Source organism: Pseudophryne corroboree, chromosome 8 (genome assembly GCF_028390025.1).
Source record: "Pseudophryne corroboree isolate aPseCor3 chromosome 8, aPseCor3.hap2, whole genome shotgun sequence".
Taxonomy (NCBI): Eukaryota; Metazoa; Chordata; class Amphibia; order Anura; family Myobatrachidae; genus Pseudophryne; species Pseudophryne corroboree.
The window spans coordinates 74,315,581-74,336,621 of record NC_086451.1 but is presented as its reverse complement, the minus strand read 5'-3'; the positions used below and the strand labels follow the sequence as shown (position 1 = coordinate 74,336,621).

The window sequence follows — 21,041 nt, the reverse complement described above, 5'->3', positions numbered from 1 at the left end:
AACAAAGTCCCAGACTAGTAAGCGCTTGTATAATAATACATTTTGCACCAAATTAATGTGCTCCCCCCTCGTTTTGCACCCTGTTACTTGTGTACAGCAGGAGAAGAGTCCGGGAGCAGCTTCTCTGCAGCAAGCTGTGGAGAAAATGGCGGTTTAGAGCTGAGGGAACAAGCTCCGCCCCCTCGATGGCGGGCTTCGGTCCCGCTGTTTCTTTATACTGGCGGGGCTTTATATACTGCCTCATCAGTATCTATACTTGTGCCAGCTTATATATGAGGTAAAAATTGCTGCCCGGGGCGCCCCCCCCCTGCGCCCTGCACCCTTGCTGTGCCGTTGTGTGTGTGTGGGAGCAATGGCGCTCAGCGCGACCGCTGCGCGGTACCTCACGAAGATCTGAAGTCTTCTACCGCCTTTGAAGTCTTCTTACTTCTTATACTCACCCGGCTTCTATCTTCCGGCTCTGCGAGGAGGACGGCGGCGCGGCTCTGGGACGAACAGCGAGGACGACACCTGTGTTCCGACCCTCTGGAGCTAATGGTGTCCAGAAGCCTAAGAAGCAGAGCCTATCAGTAAAGTAGGTCTGCTTCTCTCCCCTCAGTCCCACAAAGCAGGGAGCCTGTTGCCAGCAGTGCTCCCTGAAAATAAAAAAACTAACAAAAGTCTTTTCTAGAGAAACTCAGTAGAGCTCCCCTAGTTTGTGACCAGTCTCCTCTGGGCACAGAATCTAACTGAGGTCTGGAGGAGGGGCATAAAGGGAGGAGCCAGCTCACGCCCATTAAAAGGTCTTAGAGTGCCCATGTCTCCTGCGGAGCCCATCTATACCCCATGGTCCTTACGGAGTCCCCAGCATCCTCTAGGACGTAAGATAAATGTCATTATGAGTGTGGGGAAGTTTCTCCTTTGTATCCTGGGAGTCACCATAATTATTGGTTTGATATTTAGGTGTGTTCAAATTCTAACGCAGCGCAAGCGCAGCACAAATTTGATGGGTCTACGGAGTAAGGGAGCTGTTATAGCAGCAGATTTAATTTATGATCCATCCATAGACAGTGTTATGATAAGGATTGCAAATGAATTTCATGGCCTGTTTCTTTCACCCGTTTTTCTCTGTTTCCCCCTATGCCCAGATACATCCAACCGGAAAAGACGTCAGCCCTACAAAAAATGTTTATGTGAATGTATTTTTATATATGTGTCTTATCTTCATCTCTGCAACCTCCAGTTAATGGTGCACATAGTCGACAGCTGATATCCACATATACTAGCACTCACGTATGTTCCCCCTCCATGTATCATCAACTAAATGTGCACCCCATTTGTTGAAACAAGAAGCCGAAAAGAGCTCGGTAGTGTTTGTTGGCCCATTTACAGACCCTTAATACGGGATGAGAAGGATTTAATGTATACTTCGAAATACTTCGAAGCTTATTTAAAACATATACGGCACGATGATACATGCCCCTCAGACATTGGTTCATACATACATGCTTTTTACTATCCCACTAGGCTATACATTTCCCACCTACAATTCTCCCCGATCATCTAAGCTTTTGTATATATTGTATAGGTAATATTTTTTTTTTTTCCTGTTTATTGATTAGTTAATGGCAGTTATTGATGACTGCCACAGGGTGGACTGTCGAAGTCAGAAAATATTACAGTACACACATCACGTACAAACACCACATAGATGGCCTCCGTGTGCGTGCTTATTCGGCAGTGCGTGCACATATTCGCAATTTGCGTATGGTCGCTCCCGCGGTCCTGCATATTAGCGTGTGGTATGGATAATTACTGTGGAATTTGTACTCGCATGGAAAAGCCACAAAGACATATCATATATCTAATCCATATATTGCATAAATCACCCACTGTCTGCTTTCTCTTCTAACAGCATGAAGATGGGTCACACATAAATTAGACTCACAGAGACTCAAATACAATGGCCTTATTTACACAAAGCTTTGAAATCCTATGAAGAACGCAAATACCTTTGTTTACCCCTATTATTCTAGAGTAGCCCAGTTTCTGTCGAAAACAATAAATACTGGATTGTCATTGTCTTATCTGAGGACAGGACAAACAGGTTGGCTGAAGAGAAACTCAATTAGCAATAGCTAACAAAATTACAAACCAGACATTTAGAAATCTGAGGTAATAACATTCATATTCTAAACTCTTGGAGATATATATATATATATATATATATATATGGATAAAGAAGCTGGCACTCCGGATTGATAATGGTATTTGCCCTGGTGCCTTCACTTATCTGTATAGCAACAGACAATATAAAAGTCCAAAGAGGAGCGGCACTCAGCGGGTCTTCCGTATGCACTGGATAATAAAGGACGGCGGAGTGACGCCTGGCAGAGGTTTACGTTTCAGTTTAATAAATAAACTTTCGTCAGAACGAAAGTTTATTTATTAAACTGAAACGTAAACCTCTGCCAGGCGTCACTCCGCCGTCCTTTATTATCCAGTGCATACGGAAGACCCGCTGAGTGCCGCTCCTCTTTGGACTTTTATATATATATATATATATAATTCCTAACAAATTGTAATAGCAGGAGAGTGTGTGTGTGTGTGTGTGTGTGTGTGTGTGTGTGTGTGTGTGTGTGTGTGTGTGTGTATGTATGTATGTATGTATGTATATATATATATATATATATATATATATATATATATATATATATATATATATATATATATATAAACATATATATAAACAACAAGCGAGTCCGGCTCTCCCAATAAAGCAAACAAAAGCGCTGGGTGCCTCCACAAAGATTCAAATACAACCAACTGCAGGTGCGGCACTCCGTGCGACGAAATCAACGGGACACTTACTTCAAGGTGGTGACAACGTTTCAATGCGGTTTATTCGTGCATTTTCATCAGGTCAGATCTGACCTGATGAAAATGCACGAATAAACCGCAGTTGGTTGTATATATATATATATATATATATATATATAATATATATTTATTAGTGATGAGCGGGTTCGGTTTCTCGGAAACCGAACCCCCCCGAACTTCACCCTTTTTACACGGGTCCGAGCCATACTCGGATTCTCCCGTATAGCTCGGTTAACCCGAGCGCGCCCGAACTTCATCATCCCGCTGTCGGATTCTCGCGAGATTCAGATTCTATATAAGCAGCCGCGCATCGCCGCCATTTTCACTCGTGCATTGGAAATGTTAGGTAGAGGACGTGGCTGGCGTCCTCTCAGTTATTGTTGAACTTGATTGTGCTTTATTGCTTAATTGTGGGGAGGACTGGGGAGCAGCTGTATAATATAGGAGGAGTACAGTGCAGAGTTTTGATGATCAGTGACCACCAGTTTTATCCGTTCTCTGCCTGAAAAAAACGCTCCTTATCTGTGCTCAGTGTGCTGCATATATCTGTGCTCACACTGCTTAATTGTGGGGACTGGGGAGCAGCTGTATTATATAGCAGGAGTACAGTGCAGAGTTTTGCCGACAGTGACCACCAGTATACGTTGTCTGCTTGAAAAACACTCCATATCTGTGCTCAGTGTGCTGCTTTATTGTGGGGACTGGGGACCACCAGTATATTATATTATATAGGAGGAGTACAGTGCAGAGTTTTGCTGACCAGTGACCACCAGTATATAATATATAGAATTACGGTACAGTAGGCCACTGCTGTACCTATCTCTGTGTCGTCAAGTATACTATCCATCTAGATTCTATACCTGTGGTGCATTTTAGTTGTGCAGTTTGCTGACACAGTGACCACCAGTATATATAGCAGTACGGTACGGAAGGCCACTGCTGTACCTACCTCTGTGTCGTCATTAAGTATACTATCCATCTACATTCTATACCTGTGGTGCATTTTAGTTTTGCAGTTTGCTGACACAGTGACAACCAGTATATATAGCAGTACGGTACGGAAGGCCACTGCTGTACCTACCTCTGTGTCGTCATTAAGTATACTATCCATCTACATTCTATACCTGTGGTGCATTTTAGTTTTGCAGTTTGCTGACACAGTGACCACCAGTATATATAGCAGTACGGTACGGAAGGCCACTGCTGTACCTACCTCTGTGTCGTCATTAAGTATACTATCCATCTACATTCTATACCTGTGGTGCATTTTAGTTTTGCAGTTTGCTGACACAGTGACCACCAGTATACTATATATAGCAGTACGGTACGGAAGGCCACTACTATACCTACCTATGTGTCGTCATTAAGTATACTATCCATCTACATTCTATACCTGTGGTGCATTTTAGTTGTGCGCAGTATATATAGTAGTAGGCCATTGCTATTGATACTGGCATATAATTCCACACATTAAAAAATGGAGAACAAAAATGTGGAGGTTAAAATAGGGAAAGATCAAGATCCACTTCCACCTCGTGCTTAAGCTGCTGCCACTAGTCATGGCCGAGACGATGAAATGCCATCAACGTCGTCTGCCAAGGCCGATGCCCAATGTCATAGTAGAGAGCATGTAAAATCCAAAAAACAAAAGTTCAGTAAAATGACCCAAAAATCAAAATTGAAAGCGTCTGATGAGAAGTGTAAACTTGCCAATATGCCATTTACCACACGGAGTGGCAAGGAACGGCTGAGGCCCTGGCCTATGTTCATGGCTAGTGGTTCAGATTCACATGAGGATGGAAGCACTCATCCTCTCGCTAGAAAAATGAAAAGACTTAAGCTGGCAAAAGCACAGCAAAGAACTGTGCGTTCTTCTAAATCACAAATCCCCAAGGAGAGTCCAATTGTGTCGGTTGCGATGCCTGACCTTCCCAACACTGGACGGGAAGAGCTTGCGCCTTCCACCATTTGCACGCCCCCTGCAAGTGCTGGAAGGAGCACCCGCAGTCCAGTTCCTGATAGTCAAATTGAAGATGTCACTGTTGAAGTACACCAGGATGAGGATATGGGTGTTGCTGGCGCTGGGGAGGAAATTGACAAGGAGGATTCTGATGGTGAGGTGGTTTGTTTAAGTCAGGCACCTGGGGAGACACCTGTTGTCCGTGGGACGAATATGGCCATTGACATGCCTGGTCAAAATACAAAAAAAATCAGCTCTTCGGTGTGGAATTATTTCAACACAAATGCGGACAACAAGTGTCAAGCCGTGTGTTGCCTTTGTCAAGCTGTAATAAGTAGGGGTAAGGACGTTAACCACCTAGGAACATCCTCCCTTATACGTCACCTGGACCGCATTTATCAGAAGACAGTGACAAGTACAAAAACTTTGGGTGACAGCGGAAGGAGTCCACTGACAACTAAATCCCTTCCTCTTGTAACCAAGCTCCTGCAAACCACACCACCAACTCCCTCAGTGTCAATTTCCTCCTTACCCAGGAAAGCCAGTAGTCCTGCAGGCCATGTCACTGGCAAGTCTGATGAGTCCTCTCCTGCCTGGGATTCCTCCGATGCATCCTTGAGTGTAACGCCTACTGCTGCTGGCGCTGCGGTTGTTGCTGCTGGGAGTCGATGGTCATCCCAGAGGGGAAGTCGGAAGACCACTTGTACTACTTCCAGTAAGCAATTGACTGTCCAACAGTCCTTTGCGAGGAAGATGAAATATCACAGCAGTCATCCTGCTGCAAAGCAGATAACTCAGGCCTTGGCAGCCTGGGCAGTGAGAAACGTGGTTCCGGTATCCACCGTTAATTCAGAGGCAACTAGAGACTTGATTGAGGTACTGTGTCCCCGGTACCAAATACCATCTAGGTTCCATTTCTCTAGGCAGGCGATACCGAAAATGTACACAGACCTCAGAAAAAGAGTCACCAGTGTCCTAAAAAATGCAGTTGTACCCAATGTCCACTTAACCACGGACATGTGGACAAGTGGAGCAGGGCAGACTCAGGACTATATGACTGTGACAGCCCACTGGGTAGATGTATTGCCTCCCGCAGCAAGAACAGCAGCGGCGGCACCAGTAGCAGCATCTCGCAAACGCCAACTCGTTCCTAGGCAGGCTACGCTTTGTATCACCGCTTTCCAGAAGAGGCACACAGCTGACAACCTCTTACGGAAACTGAGGAAGATCATCGCAGAATGGCTTACCCCAATTGGACTCTCCTGGGGATTTGTGACATCGGACAACGCCAGCAATATTGTGCGTGCATTACATCTGGGCAAATTCCAGCACGTCCCATGTTTTGCACATACATTGAATTTGGTGGTGCAGAATTATTTAAAAAACGGCAGGGGCGTGCAAGAGATGCTGTCGGTGGCCCGAAGAATTGCGGGCCACTTTCGGCATTCAGCCACCGCGTACAGAAGACTGGAGCACCACCAAACAATCCTGAACCTGCCATCATCTGAAGCAAGAGGTGGTAACGAGGTGGAATTCAACCCTCTATATGCTTCAGAGGATGGAGGAGCAGCAAAAGGCCATTCAAGCCTATACATCTGCCCACGATATAGGCAAAGAAGGGGGAATGCACCTGACTCAAGCGCAGTGGAGAATGATTTCAACGTTGTGCAAGGTTCTGCAACCCTTTGAACTTGCCACACGTGAAGTCAGTTCAGACACTGCCAGCCTGAGTCAGGTCATTCCCCTCATCAGGCTTTTGCAGAAGAAGCTGGAGGCATTGAAGGAGGAGCTAAAACAGAGCGATTCCGCTAGGCATGTGGGACTTGTGGATGGAGCCCTTAATTCGCTTAACCAGGATTCACGGGTGGTCTATCTGTTGAAATCAGAGCACTACATTTTGGCCACCGTGCTCGATCCTAGATTTAAAACCTACGTTGTATCTCTCTTTCCGGCAGACACAAGTCTGCAGAGGTTCAAAGACCTGCTGGTGAGAAAATTGTCAAGTCAAGCGGAACGTGACCCGTCAACAGCTCCTCCTTCACATTCTCCCGCAACTGGGGGTGCGAGGAAAAGGCTAAGAATTCCGAGCCCACCCGCTGGCGGTGATGCAGGGCAGTCTGGAGCGAGTGCTGACATCTGGTCCGGACTGAAGGACCTGCCAACGATTACTGACATGTCGTCTACTGTCACTGCATATGATTCTCTCACCATTGAAAGAATGGTGGAGGATTATATGAGTGACCGCATCCAAGTAGGCACGTCAGACAGTCCGTACGTATACTGGCAGGAAAGAGAGGCAATTTGGAGGCCCTTGCACAAACTGGCTTTATTCTACCTAAGTTGCCCTCCCTCCAGTGTGTACTCCGAAAGAGTGTTTAGTGCAGCCGCTCACCTTGTCAGCAATCGGCGTACGAGGTTACTTGCAGAAAATGTGGAGAAGATGATGTTCATCAAAATGAATTATAATCAATTCCTCCGTGGAGACATTCACCAGCAATTGCCTCCAGAAAGTACACAGGGATCTGAGATGGTGGATTCCAGTGAGGACGAATTAATAATCTGTGAGGAGGGGGATGTACACAGTGAAAGGGGTGAGGAATCGGAGGATGATGATGAGGAGGACATCTTGCCTCTGTAGAGCCAGTTTGTGCAAGGAGAGATTGATTGCTTCTTTTTTGGTGGGGGCCCAAACCAACCAGTCATTTCAGTCACAGTCGTGTGGCAGACCCTGTCGCTGAAATGATGGGTTCGTTAAAGTGTGCATGTCCTGTTTATACAACATAAGGGTGGGTGGGAGGGCCCAAGGACAATTCCATCTTGCACCTCTTTTTTCTTTCATTTTTCTTTGCATCATGTGCTGTTTGGGGACAATTTTTTTGAAGTGCCATCCTGTCTGACACTGCAGTGCCACTCCTAGATGGGCCAGGTGTTTGTGTCGGCCACTTGTGTCGCTTAGCTTAGTCACACAGCGACCTTGGTGCGCCTCTTTTTTTCTTTGCATCATGTGCTGTTTGGGGACTATTTTTTTATAGTGCCATCCTGCCTGACACTGCAGTGCCACTCCTAGATGGGCCAGGTGTTTGTGTCGGCCACTTGTGACGCTTAGCTTAGCCATCCAGCGACCTCGGTGCAAATTTTAGTACTAAAAATAATATTGTGAGGTGTGAGGTGTTCAGAATAGACTGGAAATGAGTGGAAATTATGGTTATTGAGGTTAATAATACTATGGGATCAAAATGACCCCCAAATTATATGATTTAAGCTGTTTTTTAGGGTTTTTTGAAAAAAGCACCCGAATCCAAAACACACCCGAATCAGACAAAAAAATTTCGGTGAGGTTTTGCTAAAACGCGTCCGAATCCAAAACACGGCAGCGGAACCGAATCCAAAACCAAAACACAAAACCCGAAAAATGTCCGGTGCACATCACTAATATATATCTATATATATATCTTGAGGATGGAAATAGATAATCATATCATGTGTGGGATCATATTGTTCAGAGTCACGTAAACATTAATCTGGTGGGAATAAGAATATTATCATATATTACAACATTAAGTTATTAATAATACCAGATTTATGTATGATTAATGTGATGGGTTTAACTGGTCATGGGGCGGGAACTCAGATGCAAACAACAGAAATCACATCTCAAGTCTTAGCCATCGCTCACCTCTTGAGCTGACCAATGATTACCCCCCGGTGCACAGGATATGTCCCACCCCCGAACCAATGGAAGAAGAGCACACAGGGGTATATTTACTAAGGTCCCGATTTTGACCGAGATGCCGTTTTTTCTTCAAAGTGTCATCTCGGGAATTTACCAAGCAGAAATCACGGCAGTGATGAGGCCATTCGTATTTTTTTGCAAGTCCAAGAATAAAAATACGAATGAATACACCATCGGTCAAAACGCGGCTGTTTAGATATGAATCTCGGTCATTTACTAAGAAGTGCAAAGCAAAAAAAAAACAAAAAAAAACAAAAACACTGCCGTGAAAAAATACAACTCGTAAAAAAGTGCTAAAAAAAACCAGACCTGCTTTTTTGAGCCGTGATTGGATAGGCATGCACGGATCCATGAGATCCGTGCATGTATATCAGTGGGAAGGGGTGGGAAAGTGTTAATTTTTTGAAAAAAAATTGCGTGGGATCCCCCCTCCTAAGCATAACCAGCCTCGGGCTCTTTGAGCCGATCCTGGTTGCAGAAATATGGGAAAAAAATGGACAGGGGTTCCCCCATATTTAAGCAACCAGCATCGGGCTCTGCGCCTGGTCCTGGTTCCAAAAATACGGGGGACAAAAAGCGTAGGGGTCCCTCGTATTTTTAAAACCAGCACCGGGCTCCACTAGCTGGACAGATAATGCCACAGCCGGGGGTCACTTTTATACCGTGCCCTGCGGCCGTGGCATCAAATATCCAACTAGTCACCCCTGGCCGGGGTACCCTGGGGGAGTGGGGACCCCTTCAATCAAGGGGTCCCCCCCCCCCCCAGCCACCCAAGGGCCAGGGGTGAAGCCCGAGGCTGTCCCCCCCATCCAATGGGCTGCGGATGGGGGGCTGATAGCCTTTTTGTAAAAGTGATTGATATTGTTTTTAGTAGCAGTACTACAAGGCCCAGCAAGCCTCCCCCGCATGCTGGTACTTGGAGAACCACAAGTACCAGCATGCGGCGGAAAAACGGACCCGCTGGTACCTGTAATACTACTACTAAAAAAATACCCAAAAAAAGACAATACACACACACCTTGAAAGTAAAGTTTTATACATACATACATACATACATATATATACATACATACTTACCTTATGTTCACACGAGGGTCGGTCCTCTTCTCCAGTAGAATCCATGGGGTACCTGTTGAATAAATTATACTCACCAGATCCAGGGTACCAGGCTCCTCGGATAATCCTTTTGTAATCCACGTACTTGATTAAAAAAATAAAACGGATACCCGAATGCCAGAAACCCACTCTGACTGATGTCTAAGTGGGTTTCTTCAGCCAATCAGGGAGCGCCACGTTGTAGCACCCTCCTGATCGGCTGTGTGCTCCTGTACTGTCTGACAGGCGGCACACGGCAGTGTTACAATGTAGCGCCTATGCGCTCCATTGTAACCAATGGTGGGAACTTTGTGGTCAGCGGTGAGGTCACTTTCGGTAAGTATGTATGTATGTTTGTGTGGATGGATGTAATAAAACTTTACTTTCAAGGTGTGTGTGTATTGTCTTTTTTTGGGTATTTTTTTAGTAGTAGTACTACAGGTACCAGCGGGCCCGTTTTTCCGCCGCATGCTGGTACTTGTGGTTCTCCAAGTACCAGCATGCGGGGGAGGCTTGCTGGGCCTTGTAGTACTGCTACTAAAAACAATATCAATCACTTTTACAAAAAGGCTATCAGCCCCCCATCCGCAGCCCATTGGATGGGGGGGGACAGCCTCGGGCTTCACCCCTGGCCCTTGGGTGGCTGGGGGGGGGGGGGGACCCCTTGATTGAAGGGGTCCCCACTCCCCCAGGGTACCCCGGCCAGGGGTGACTAGTTGGATATTTGATGCCACGGCCGCAGGGCACGGTATAAAAGTGACCCCCGGCTGTGGCATTATCTGTCCAGCTAGTGGAGCCCGGTGCTGGTTTTAAAAATACGGGGGACCCCTACGCTTTTTGTCCCCCGTATTTTTGGAACCAGGACCAGGCGCAGAGCCCGATGCTGGTTGCTTAAATATGGGGGAACCCCTGTCCATTTTTTTCCCATATTTCTGCAACCAGGATCGGCTCAAAGAGCCAGAGGCTGGTTTGCCTTAGGAGGGGGGACCCCACGCAATTTTTTTTTAACATTTAAACTTTTTTTATTTTTTTAACAAAGTGCACAATGAAGCCCAGCACGGATCTCTCAGATCCGGCCGAGATTCATTGTATTAAAGTCGGCAGTGTTTTACAAGTCACTCACGTAAAACACTGCCTAAAAAAACGAATGACATCGACATCGGAAAACCCGAAAATGCAGAATACGGCAGCTTAGTAAATTAGTCGTAACAAATTCAAAAAGTTGCAGTTTTACACTTTCGATGTCATTCGTGATTATTCTCCCACCAAATCGGGAGAATTACGAATGTTAGTAAATATACCCCATAGTGTCTATTGTATTATGTTTTGATACACTGTATAAAAAGCCAGCTGCATGCCAGGTCACTATCACAGACTCTGAAGGTCATCTACCTTGATGACTGAGGACCAGACTGGGAAGCGCAGGCGAAACTAAAACGTATGTACCATTGCTTGTAGCCATTTTTTTATTGTATTGTATTGTTTATATTGTAACCCCCTGCAAATAAAGAACCGTTGGTGGGTTAGACCCCAACATAGTTTTGAATTACAATTGGTGTTGTGTCCCATTTCCTTGCTAAGGTTTAAAGTGTATTTACAGCCACTCAGGCTGCTGCATTGTGCTAACAGCATATAAGCCTGTGTACGCAAACTGTGTAGTCACTACGCCCTTTCGGCGTACGTACGCAGAGTGTGTACACTGTACGATCTTGTGTACGTAAGGTTTGTGAACAAAATAGGGGTAAAAGGTTAATTACAGCGGCCGCAGCGGCTCAATATTAAAGTGTATTAAGTGTGTTTAAAGTATAGCTTTTAGTCCTGTAAGTAAACCGACGTTTACAGCAAACAGCTGAGGACCGAAGGAATGAAATCTCCTCACAATACAAATATGGGTAAGGGTTTATAAAGATGAAGCTGAAAAAAATCCATGTAAATATTAGTACTGCAGCTATATATACTAGAACCTGGCATGTCAGCCTGAATCAGTGGATCAATAAATAAAAGCAGCACATTACAGGAGTGAGGCCTATAGTGTTAAACAGGAGTGCGGCCTGCAGAGCAACACAGGAGTGCGGCCTGCAGAGCAACACAGGAGTGCGGCCTGCAGAGCAACACAGGAGTGCGGCCTGCAGAGCAACACAGGAGTGCGGCCTGCAGAGCAACACAGGAGTGCGGCCTGCAGAGCAACACAGGAGTGCGGCCTGCAGAGCAACACAGGAGTGCGGCCTGCAGAGCAACACAGGAGTGCGGCCTGTAGAGTAACAAAGGAGTGCGGCCTGTAGAGTAACAAAGGAGTGCGGCCTGCAGAAGTTACATAAGATTGGTGGAGACTGTCTCTTCAGGGGTCCTACCTACTAACTCGTGATGTTAAAGTTCTCCACTTCCTGTTTTTCTGTGTCCTCCAATGGGACGCAGGAGAAATATATGTGCACTTAATAGGTATGAAGTGATGTTCAATTCTGTCAGATTATTACTGATTATAACTGACATAGTGCTGCTCACTGATTAAAACAATAAATTACTTTAATTAGTAAACTGGATATTCATGGTAAACTTGTGTGAGCAGGTACCTGCGGATATAGTCCATTAGGAAGGTCAGCCACCCCTGGGAGTTGTAGTTTTCTCCGCAGGTGCCTGGTTTGGAGACCGCACTTTGATGAATGGTGGAGTGGAGCTTGGCAAGGTCCTCCTTTCCTGGGATTGGCAGTGACAAGTCCTGAAAAGTCTCAATAGTAGTGGACACCTGCCCCAAATAAAAGATGTGGGTCACTTTATATTAAAGTTACAATGTGCTGTGCAGCTCTAGTTACTGATGTCCACGATTTACACACATTAGACAGTATATGTCTAAAGCAGAATGGTTCATGCGAACACACAATACCAATACAATGCTATAACGTATCATTCAGGGCAGAAGTATGAGACGTACCCTGTCACAGGTCAGACACTGTACCAAGCTTAGGATGGACCCATCGAAGATATCCGAGATGACACTGCGATATTTTACCTCAGTCCGACGCTTCCCACCGCTCATGACTTGTGCTGCAAACAAAGCGGACAGGTGATTTAATAATGCTGTGGTACACCGAGCACCCTATGGTGGCACTTATAACCTACTGGGCCTGATTGTGAGCAGCACGCAGTCCACACACATTGCTGACTGTTCACGTAGTTGAGCGAATTTTGGGTAATTGTGCACGTGCGAAAAGGAAAAGCAAAGAGTGTCCACATATTAGACCTCACCTATTCACTACCGTGCCCCTAACGCCGGTATGTCTGTGCAAGTATGGCGGGCCCAGGAAAGATGAACAACTACTGGATTAATTTAAAGAATTCTGGAAGAGCTGCATCAAACAGCCCACCATTATCCCATACAATCCCTCACCCTATTCGTGAAGGGGCAGCACCAGAAGCATTAACTGCCACGCACACAAAAATAATCATCTAAAAAAACAAAAACAAAACAAAAACAACAATGATTGTGGCTTATCAAAAAGATGGCTACACCAAAGATGGCCAATACCACCCATGAGCTAAACCTTTATGCAGATGAGCAATAACTTAACTGAGTGTGCAGGCGGAACATCAGCTGTGATTCAGGGTAGCACCGACTTGATGCTGTATATAACCCAATGAGCAGGATTACAGGCAGAGATGATGGTGATAAGAAAGCTACCTGCTAAATGTATGATAAACTATTTGTTGCCTCTAATAAAAAAAATCACTATGGCCAGGAACAGTAACCCAGACTGATCAAGTGTGATCCAGGATGATCCGATACAATGAGGTAACGGGAATGGACACCTGCTCCGGATGGATGCACATAACTCTTTCCGGGTGAGAAAAACAGGCCACCACTTTAGCGATATTGAAAACTGGAGTGAACAACAGCAACCAATCAGAAATGAGCTGTTATCTGTCTACTGTAAGGCAGACAATGGAAGCCAGTGTCTGGTTAGCTGCTCCGATTTAGTGCAATAGTTGTTGGTAATTGTAAACTATGACTTTTACGGTATTTTGCCTACTTACCCTTTTTTAGGATATAGCTGTGTGCTGAGCGTAGGGGGCTGGAACGAGGTGGGCTGCTGGAAAGCTTAGGATGTGCGTCGGTAGGGTGAGGGCTGCAAGGCCGAGAGGAGCAGTGCATGTAGGCTTCATTGTCAGGCTCTGGGTGGAAGAGAGAAGAAAAGTTAAGTAACGTAACTATAGGCGAGATGTGAATTTACCTTATTTTCTAGAATAATCGATCTAACATATGAGTATATGTCATTTACATAGATAGCATTGTTCCTCTGGCAATTTTACTTTTCACAGCATTCCACCATATTGGGTAATGTGCTGAGGTAAGTAATAGAACATCAATTGATACAACTACAGCAGTGCCACCTAGTGGACAAACTACTGTACGCATTGTCAGAACCCCGGGTTGCCATGCATTAACAAGCAATCCTTTTTGGAATGAGGCATCACTCAGATTTAAGTAGAACCATGTTTTACCAATAAGAGGTCAAGAACCTATGAGCATCTTGTGTGTGACAAAAGTATGAGGAGCCATGTTGTCTAGTTAAAGCTGTATGGATGTCCCACCTGGTATCATTGCAGTGTCTACGTCGGCATCCTCGTCGGCCTGCTCAGAGCTGGTTCTGCGGTGGCAGTATGACAGTCTTCTTTCCTTCAGTTTTTCTTTCTCCGAGATGGACCTCCCGGCTTCTTCCCGGATCAATAGCTCCATCTCAGCCAGCGAGCCCACCCCTCCTCCCGATTCCCCATCACCCATTTCTCCACCGGATTCACAGGACAGAAAGTCGTCCTCCGTTGTGCCACGCTCAACCTCCCGCTGATCCTCCCCGTCATCCTCTTCCTGGTTATAAGTGGGTACGGGCTCCTTAAGCTCCTCGTGCAACTGGTCCATAAGGCAGCGGAGGAACTCCTGTGTGTCCTGTAAAATCCAAGCACGTAGATGAGATACCCTGTTTATTGGCATTCAGGCTCAACTCAATACCAGGTTCTATTAGAAATAGGGGGTCGGCAGAAGAACCAAAAAGTGGGCAAGTGATAGGAGGCAAGGGACACAAACCTCAGGAATATAATGTACAATAATACTATATAGGTCAAAGAACTGTTAGATTTAAAGTGTAATGGGAGACCAAATGTTGTGACTCACCTGTTGTGCATATCCTCGGAACAAGGGGTTAACCAGCTTGATTCCATGGGACAGGCTAGATGGCACCACGTAACTAGGGCTGAGCATGACAGAAAGTTATTACTATGAAAATGGCACAAAGACATGTACTTACAGAGACCCATCATTACTATATATACGTACTGCTAAAGAATCGGATCTGGGGGAAAACTCCCAGATCCGGCCAGACCTATACACCTGGTAAAATGCACTTGTCTTAGTTGTGGAATCACTAACTCGCATTTGCGCAAACACTGTTCTCGGCTACGCCTGCGCTATCCTCCCTCACAAATCCCCCCACTCTAATCATAAATCGGACTGATTACACAAAAGGATGGAAGGTGTAAGACTATTTGGTGCGGAAACTCTATTTTATGCAAAGAAAATACACTTCAGTCCAACTCTACATCAGCTCCCCAATGCTTAAGTTACCCAAGGCAGGGGCTGTCTCTTACCGCTTCTTGTGCCATAATTCGGAGATCAGTTTCTGGTAACTCTTGCACAGCGCTGGCTTCTTATCTGTGCGCACAAGGCCACTGCATTCTAGAAAGAACTGCGTCAATGGAGGGCTGCAGAGAGGGAAGGAATATTAAGCTATGGTACACTGAGTGGCTTGCTGAAGCAGAGCTGATAACGCTGCATGGTGTAGGCAGTTTCTCACCAGTTAGACAGAGCTTGCAGAGCTGCGTTCATGTAACACGAATTACCAATGTTCTTCATTCCTGTAAGGCCTGGAAAAGAGAAGAAAGTTAGCTAAATAGCGACTGTACTAAATAATAATTAGGTGGTAACTGGATGGGTCTACATAATACAGAAACAGTAAAAAAAAAAAAAAAAATTAAAGAAAATCCATAGTGTATATTAATGCAAAACTTTTTTTTTTTTAATGTCTTATATTTTTTTGCATTTAGAGCTATTGACAAAGAAAAGGACATAAACAATCTCCACTTTAACATAACAATGAGGTGACGAAACAAGGAAAAAATAAGAATTTACTTACCGATAATTCTATTTCTCGTAGTCCGTAGTGGATGCTGGGGACTCCGTAAGGACCATGGGGAATAGCGGCTCCGCAGGAGACTGGGCACATCTAAAGAAAGCTTTAGGATCACCTGGTGTGCACTGGCTCCTCCCCCTATGACCCTCCTCCAAGCCTCAGTTAGGATACTGTGCCCGGACGAGCGTACACAATAAGGAAGGATTTTGAATCCCGGGTAAGACTCATACCAGCCACACCAATCACACTGTACAACTTGAGATCTGAACCCAGTTAACAGCATGATAATAGAGGAGCCTCTAGAAAAGATGGCTCACTACAATAACCCGAATTTTTTGGTAACAATAATTATGTACCAGTATTGCAGACAATCCGCACTTGGGATGGGCGCCCAGCATCCACTACGGACTACGAGAAATAGAATTATCGGTAAGTAAATTCTTATTTTCTCTGACGTCCTAGTGGATGCTGGGGACTCCGTAAGGACCATGGGGATTATACCAAAGCTCCCAAACGGGCGGGAGAGTGCGGATGACTCTGCAGCACCGAATGAGAGAACTCCAGGTCCTCTTTAGCCAGGGTATCAAATTTGTAGAATTTTACAAACGTATTTGCTCCTGACCAAGTAACTGCTCGGCAAAGTTGTAAAGCCGAGACCCCTCGGGCAGCTGCCCAAGATGAGCCCACCTTCCTTGTGGAGTGGGCATTTTAAGATTTTTGGCTGTGGCAGGCCTGCCACAGAATGTGCAAGCTGAATTGTACTACAAATCCAACGAGCAATCGTCTGCTTAGAAGCAGGAGCACCCAGTTTGTTGGGTGCATACAGGATAAACAGCGAGTCAGATTTTCTGACTCCAGCCGTCCTGGAAACATGTATTTTCAGGGTCCTGACCACGTCAAGCAACTTGGAATCCTCCAAGTCCTTAGTAGCCGCAGGCACCACAATAGGTTGGTTCATGTGAAATGCAGAAACCACCTTAGGTAGAAAATTTGAGGACGAGTCCTCAATTCTGCCCTTTCAGAATGAAATATTAAGTAAGGGCTTTTATATGATAAAGCCGCCAATTCCGACACACGCCTGGCTGAAACCAGGGCTAACTCGTCACTTCCATGTGAGATATTTTAAGTATACAGTGGTGAGTGGTTCAAACCAATGTGACTTTAGGAAACTCAACACAACATTGAGATCCCCAAGGTGCCACTGGAGGCACAAAAGGAGACTGTATAGGCAGCACCCCTTTTACAAATGTCTGAGCTTCAGGCACTGAAGCCAGTTCTTTTTGGAAGAAAATCGACAGGGCCGAAATTTGAACCTTAATGGACCCTAATTTTAGGCCCATAGACAGTCCTGTTTGCAGGAAATGGAGGAAACGACCCAGTTGAAATTCCTCTGTAGGGGCCTTCTTGGCCTCACCCCACGCAACATATTTTTGCCAAATGCGGTGATAATGTTTTGCGGTTACGTCTTTCCTGGCCTTGACCAGGGTAGGGATCTTCAGGATCCGGCATTCAACCGCCATGCCGTCAAACGCAGCCGCGGTAAGTCTTGGAACAGACAAGGCCCTTGCTGGAGCAGGTCCTTTCTTAGAGGTAGAGGCCACGGTTCGTCCGTGAGCATCTCTTGAAGTTCCGGATACCAAGTCCTTCTTGGCCAATCCGGAACCACGAGTATAGTTCTCACTCCTCTCCTTCTTAGGATTCTCAGTACTTTTGGTATGAGGGGCAGAGGAGGGAACACATACACTGACTGGTACACCCACGGTGTTACCAGAGCGTCCACCGTTATTGCCTGAGGGTCCCTTGACCTGGCGCAATATCTGTCTAGTTTTTTGTTTAGACGGGACGCCATTATGTCCACCTTTTGTTTTTCCCAACGGTTTACAATCAGGTGGAAGACTTCTGGGTGAAGTCCCCACTCTCCCGGGTGAAGGTCGTGTCTGCTGAGGAAGTCTGCTTCCCAGTTGTCCACTCCCGGAATGAACACTGCTGACAGTGCTATCACATGATTTTCCGCCCAGCTAAAATCCTTGCAGCTTCTGCCATTGCCCTCCTGCTTCTCGTGCCGCCCTGTCTGTTTACGTGGGCGACTGACGTGATGTTGTCCGATTGGATCAATACCGCCTGACCCTGAAGCAGGGGTTTCGCTTGACTTAGGGCATTGTAAATGGCCCTTAGTTCCAGAATGTTTATATGAAGAGATGTCTCCAGGCTTGACCATAAGCCCTGGAAATTCCTTCCCTGTGTGACTGCTCCCCAGCCTCGCAGGCTGGCATCCGTGGCCACCAGGACCCAGTCCCGAATGCCGAATCTGCGGCCCTCTAGAAGATGAGCACTCTGCAACCACCACAGGAGGGATACCCTTGTCCCTGGTGACAGGGTTATCCGCTGAAGCATCTGAAGATGCGACCCGGACCATTTGTCCAGAAGGTTCCACTGTGCGTGGAATCTGCCGAATGGGATTGCTTCGTAGGAAGCCACCATTTTTACCCAGAACCCTTGTGCATTGATGCACTGAGACTTGGTTCGGTTTTAGGAGGTTCCTGACTAGCTCGGATAACTCCCTGGCTTTCTCCTCCGGGAGAAGCACCTTCTTTCTGGACTATGTCCAGAATCATCCCTAGGAACAGAAGACAAGTCGTCGGAATCAGCTGCGATTTCGGAATATTGAAAATCCAATCGTGCTGCCGCAACACTACCTGATATAGTGCTACACCGATCTCCAACTGTTCCCTGGATCTTACCCTTATCAGGGAATCGTCCAAGTAAAGGATAACTAAAATTCCCTTCCTTCGAAGGAATATCATCATTTCGGTCATTACTTCAGTAAAGACCCGGGGTGCCGTGGACCATCCCTACGGCAGCGTCCGAACTGATACAGTTCTGTACCATAACCTGAAATACCCTTGGTGAGAAGGGTAAATGTTGACATGAAGGTAAGCATCCTTGATGTCCCGAGACATCATGTAGTCCCCTTCTTCCAGGTTTGCAATCACTGCTCTGAGTGACTCAATTTTGAATTTGAACCTCTGTATGCAAGTGTTCAAAGATTTTAGATTTTAAAATCGGTCACACCGAGCCGTCTGGCTTCGGTACCACAATAGTGTGGAATAATACCCCGTTCCCTGTTGCAGGAGGGGTACCTTGATTATCACCTGCTGGGAATACAGCTTGTGAATGGCTTCCAAAACTGCCTCCCTGTCAGCGGGAGACGTCGGTAAAACAGACTTTTGGAAACAGCGAGGGGAATACGTCTCGAATTCCAATTTGTACCCCTGAAATATTATCTGAAGGATCCAGGGGTCTACTTGCGAGTGAGCCCACTGCGCACTGAAATTCATTGAGAACGGGACCCCACCGTGCCTGAACTTATAAAGCCCTAGCGTCATACTGAGGGCTTGGCAGAGGCGGAAAAGGGTTTCTGTTCCTTGGAACTGGCTGATCTCTGCAGCCATTTTCCTCTCCCTCTGTCACGAGCAGAAAAGAGGAACCCTTTTGTCCGCTTGCCAACCAGGACTGCGCCTGATAATACGGCGTCTTATTTTGAGAGGCGACCTGGGGTACATCCCCTCTTTTAAGGCAATACTTCCAAATGCCGTTTGGAATCCGCATCACCTGACCACTTTACTGGAATAATTGGACAACGCACTTATACTTGATGCCAGTCGGCAAATATTCCGCTGTGCATCATGCATATATAGAAATGCATCTTTTAATTGCTCTATAGGCAATAATATACTGTCCTTATCTAGGATATCATATTTCCAGTCAGGGAATCCGACCACGCCAACCCAGCACTGCACATCCAGGCTGAGGAGATTGCTGGTCGCAGTAAAACACCAGTATGTGTGTAAATACATTTTAGGATACGCTCCTGCTTTCTATCAGCAGGATCCTTAAGGGCGGCCATCTCAGGAGAGGGTAGAGCCCTTGTTTTTACAAGCGTGTGAGCGCTTTATCCACCCTAGGGGGTGTTTCCCAACGCACCCTAACCTCTGGCGGGAAAAGGTATACTGCCAATAACTTTTTAGAAATTATCAATTGTTATCGGGGGGAAACCCACGCATCATCACACACCTCATTTTATTTCTCAGATTCAGGAAAACTACAGGAAGTTTTTCCTCACCAAACATAATACCCCCTTTTTTTTTGGTGGTATTCATATTATCAGAAAAGTGTAAACTTTTTCCATTGCCTCAATCATGCAATGTGTGGCCCTATTGGAAATCACGGTTGTCTCTTCACCGTCGACACAGGAGTCAGTACCCTTGTCGGCGTCTGTATCTGAGGTAACGGGCGCTTTAGGGCCCCTGTATGAGACGTCTGGACATGCACAAGCTGAGTAGCCGGCTGTCTCAGGTCAACCACTGTCTTTTATACAAAGCTGACACTGTCACGCAATTTCAACAGTACATCCACTCAGGTGTCGACCCCCTAGGGGGTGACAACACTATTTCAGACACTCTACTCTGTCTCCTCATCATTTTTCTCCTCATACATGTCGACACCAACGTACCGACACACAGCACACACACAGGGAATGCTCTGATAGAGGACAGGACCCTACTAGCCCTTTGGGGAGACAGAGGGAGAGTTTGCCAGCACACACCAGAGCGCTATATATATATATATACAGGGATAACCTTATATAAGTGTTTTTCCCTTTATAGCTGCTGTATTGTTATATACTGCGCCTAATTTGTGCCCCCCTCTCTTTTTTAACCCCTTTCTGTAGTGTAGTGACTGCAGGGGAGAGCCAGGGAGCTTCCCTCCAACTGAGCTGTGAGGGAAAATGGCGCCAGTGTGCTGAGGAGATAGGCTCCGCCCCTTTCTCGGCGTCCTTATCATCCTTTTTCTGTATGTTTTGGCAGGGGTTAAATGCATCCATATAGCCCAGGAGTTATATGTGATGCATTTATTTTAGCCATATAAGGTTTTTTATCGATTTATTGCGTCTCAGGGCGCTGCCCCCCCCAGCGCCCTGCACCCTCAGTGACCGGAGTGTGAAGTGTGCTGAGAGCAATGGCGCACAGCTGCGGTGCTGTGCGCTACCTTATCTGAAGACAGGATCGTCTTCTGCCGCCGATTTTTCCGGACCTCTTCGCTCTTCTGGCTCTGTAAGGGGGACGGCGGCGCGGCTCCGGTGACCCATCCAGGCTGAACCTGTGATCGTCCCTCTGGAGCTAATGTCCAGTAGCCTAAGAAGCCCAATCCACTC

At 46.2% G+C, this 21,041-nt stretch overlaps 1 protein-coding gene across 2 annotated transcripts in view; it reads right to left on the bottom strand.

Moving 5' to 3' along the window:
• Positions 1-21,041, bottom strand: part of USP20 (ubiquitin specific peptidase 20) — a 98,606-nt gene that overhangs the window by 40,252 nt on the left and 37,313 nt on the right. For both annotated transcript variants that reach the window (XM_063936678.1, XM_063936679.1), the window contains exons 7-13: positions 15,491-15,560; positions 15,285-15,398; positions 14,812-14,890; positions 14,235-14,586; positions 13,677-13,814; positions 12,577-12,689; positions 12,218-12,390 (exon numbers count right to left, since the gene is read on the bottom strand). In XM_063936678.1, coding sequence (XP_063792748.1) covers positions 12,218-12,390; positions 12,577-12,689; positions 13,677-13,814; positions 14,235-14,586; positions 14,812-14,890; positions 15,285-15,398; positions 15,491-15,560 — 1,039 coding nt within the window. The remainder of the gene's footprint in view (positions 1-12,217; positions 12,391-12,576; positions 12,690-13,676; positions 13,815-14,234; positions 14,587-14,811; positions 14,891-15,284; positions 15,399-15,490; positions 15,561-21,041) is intronic.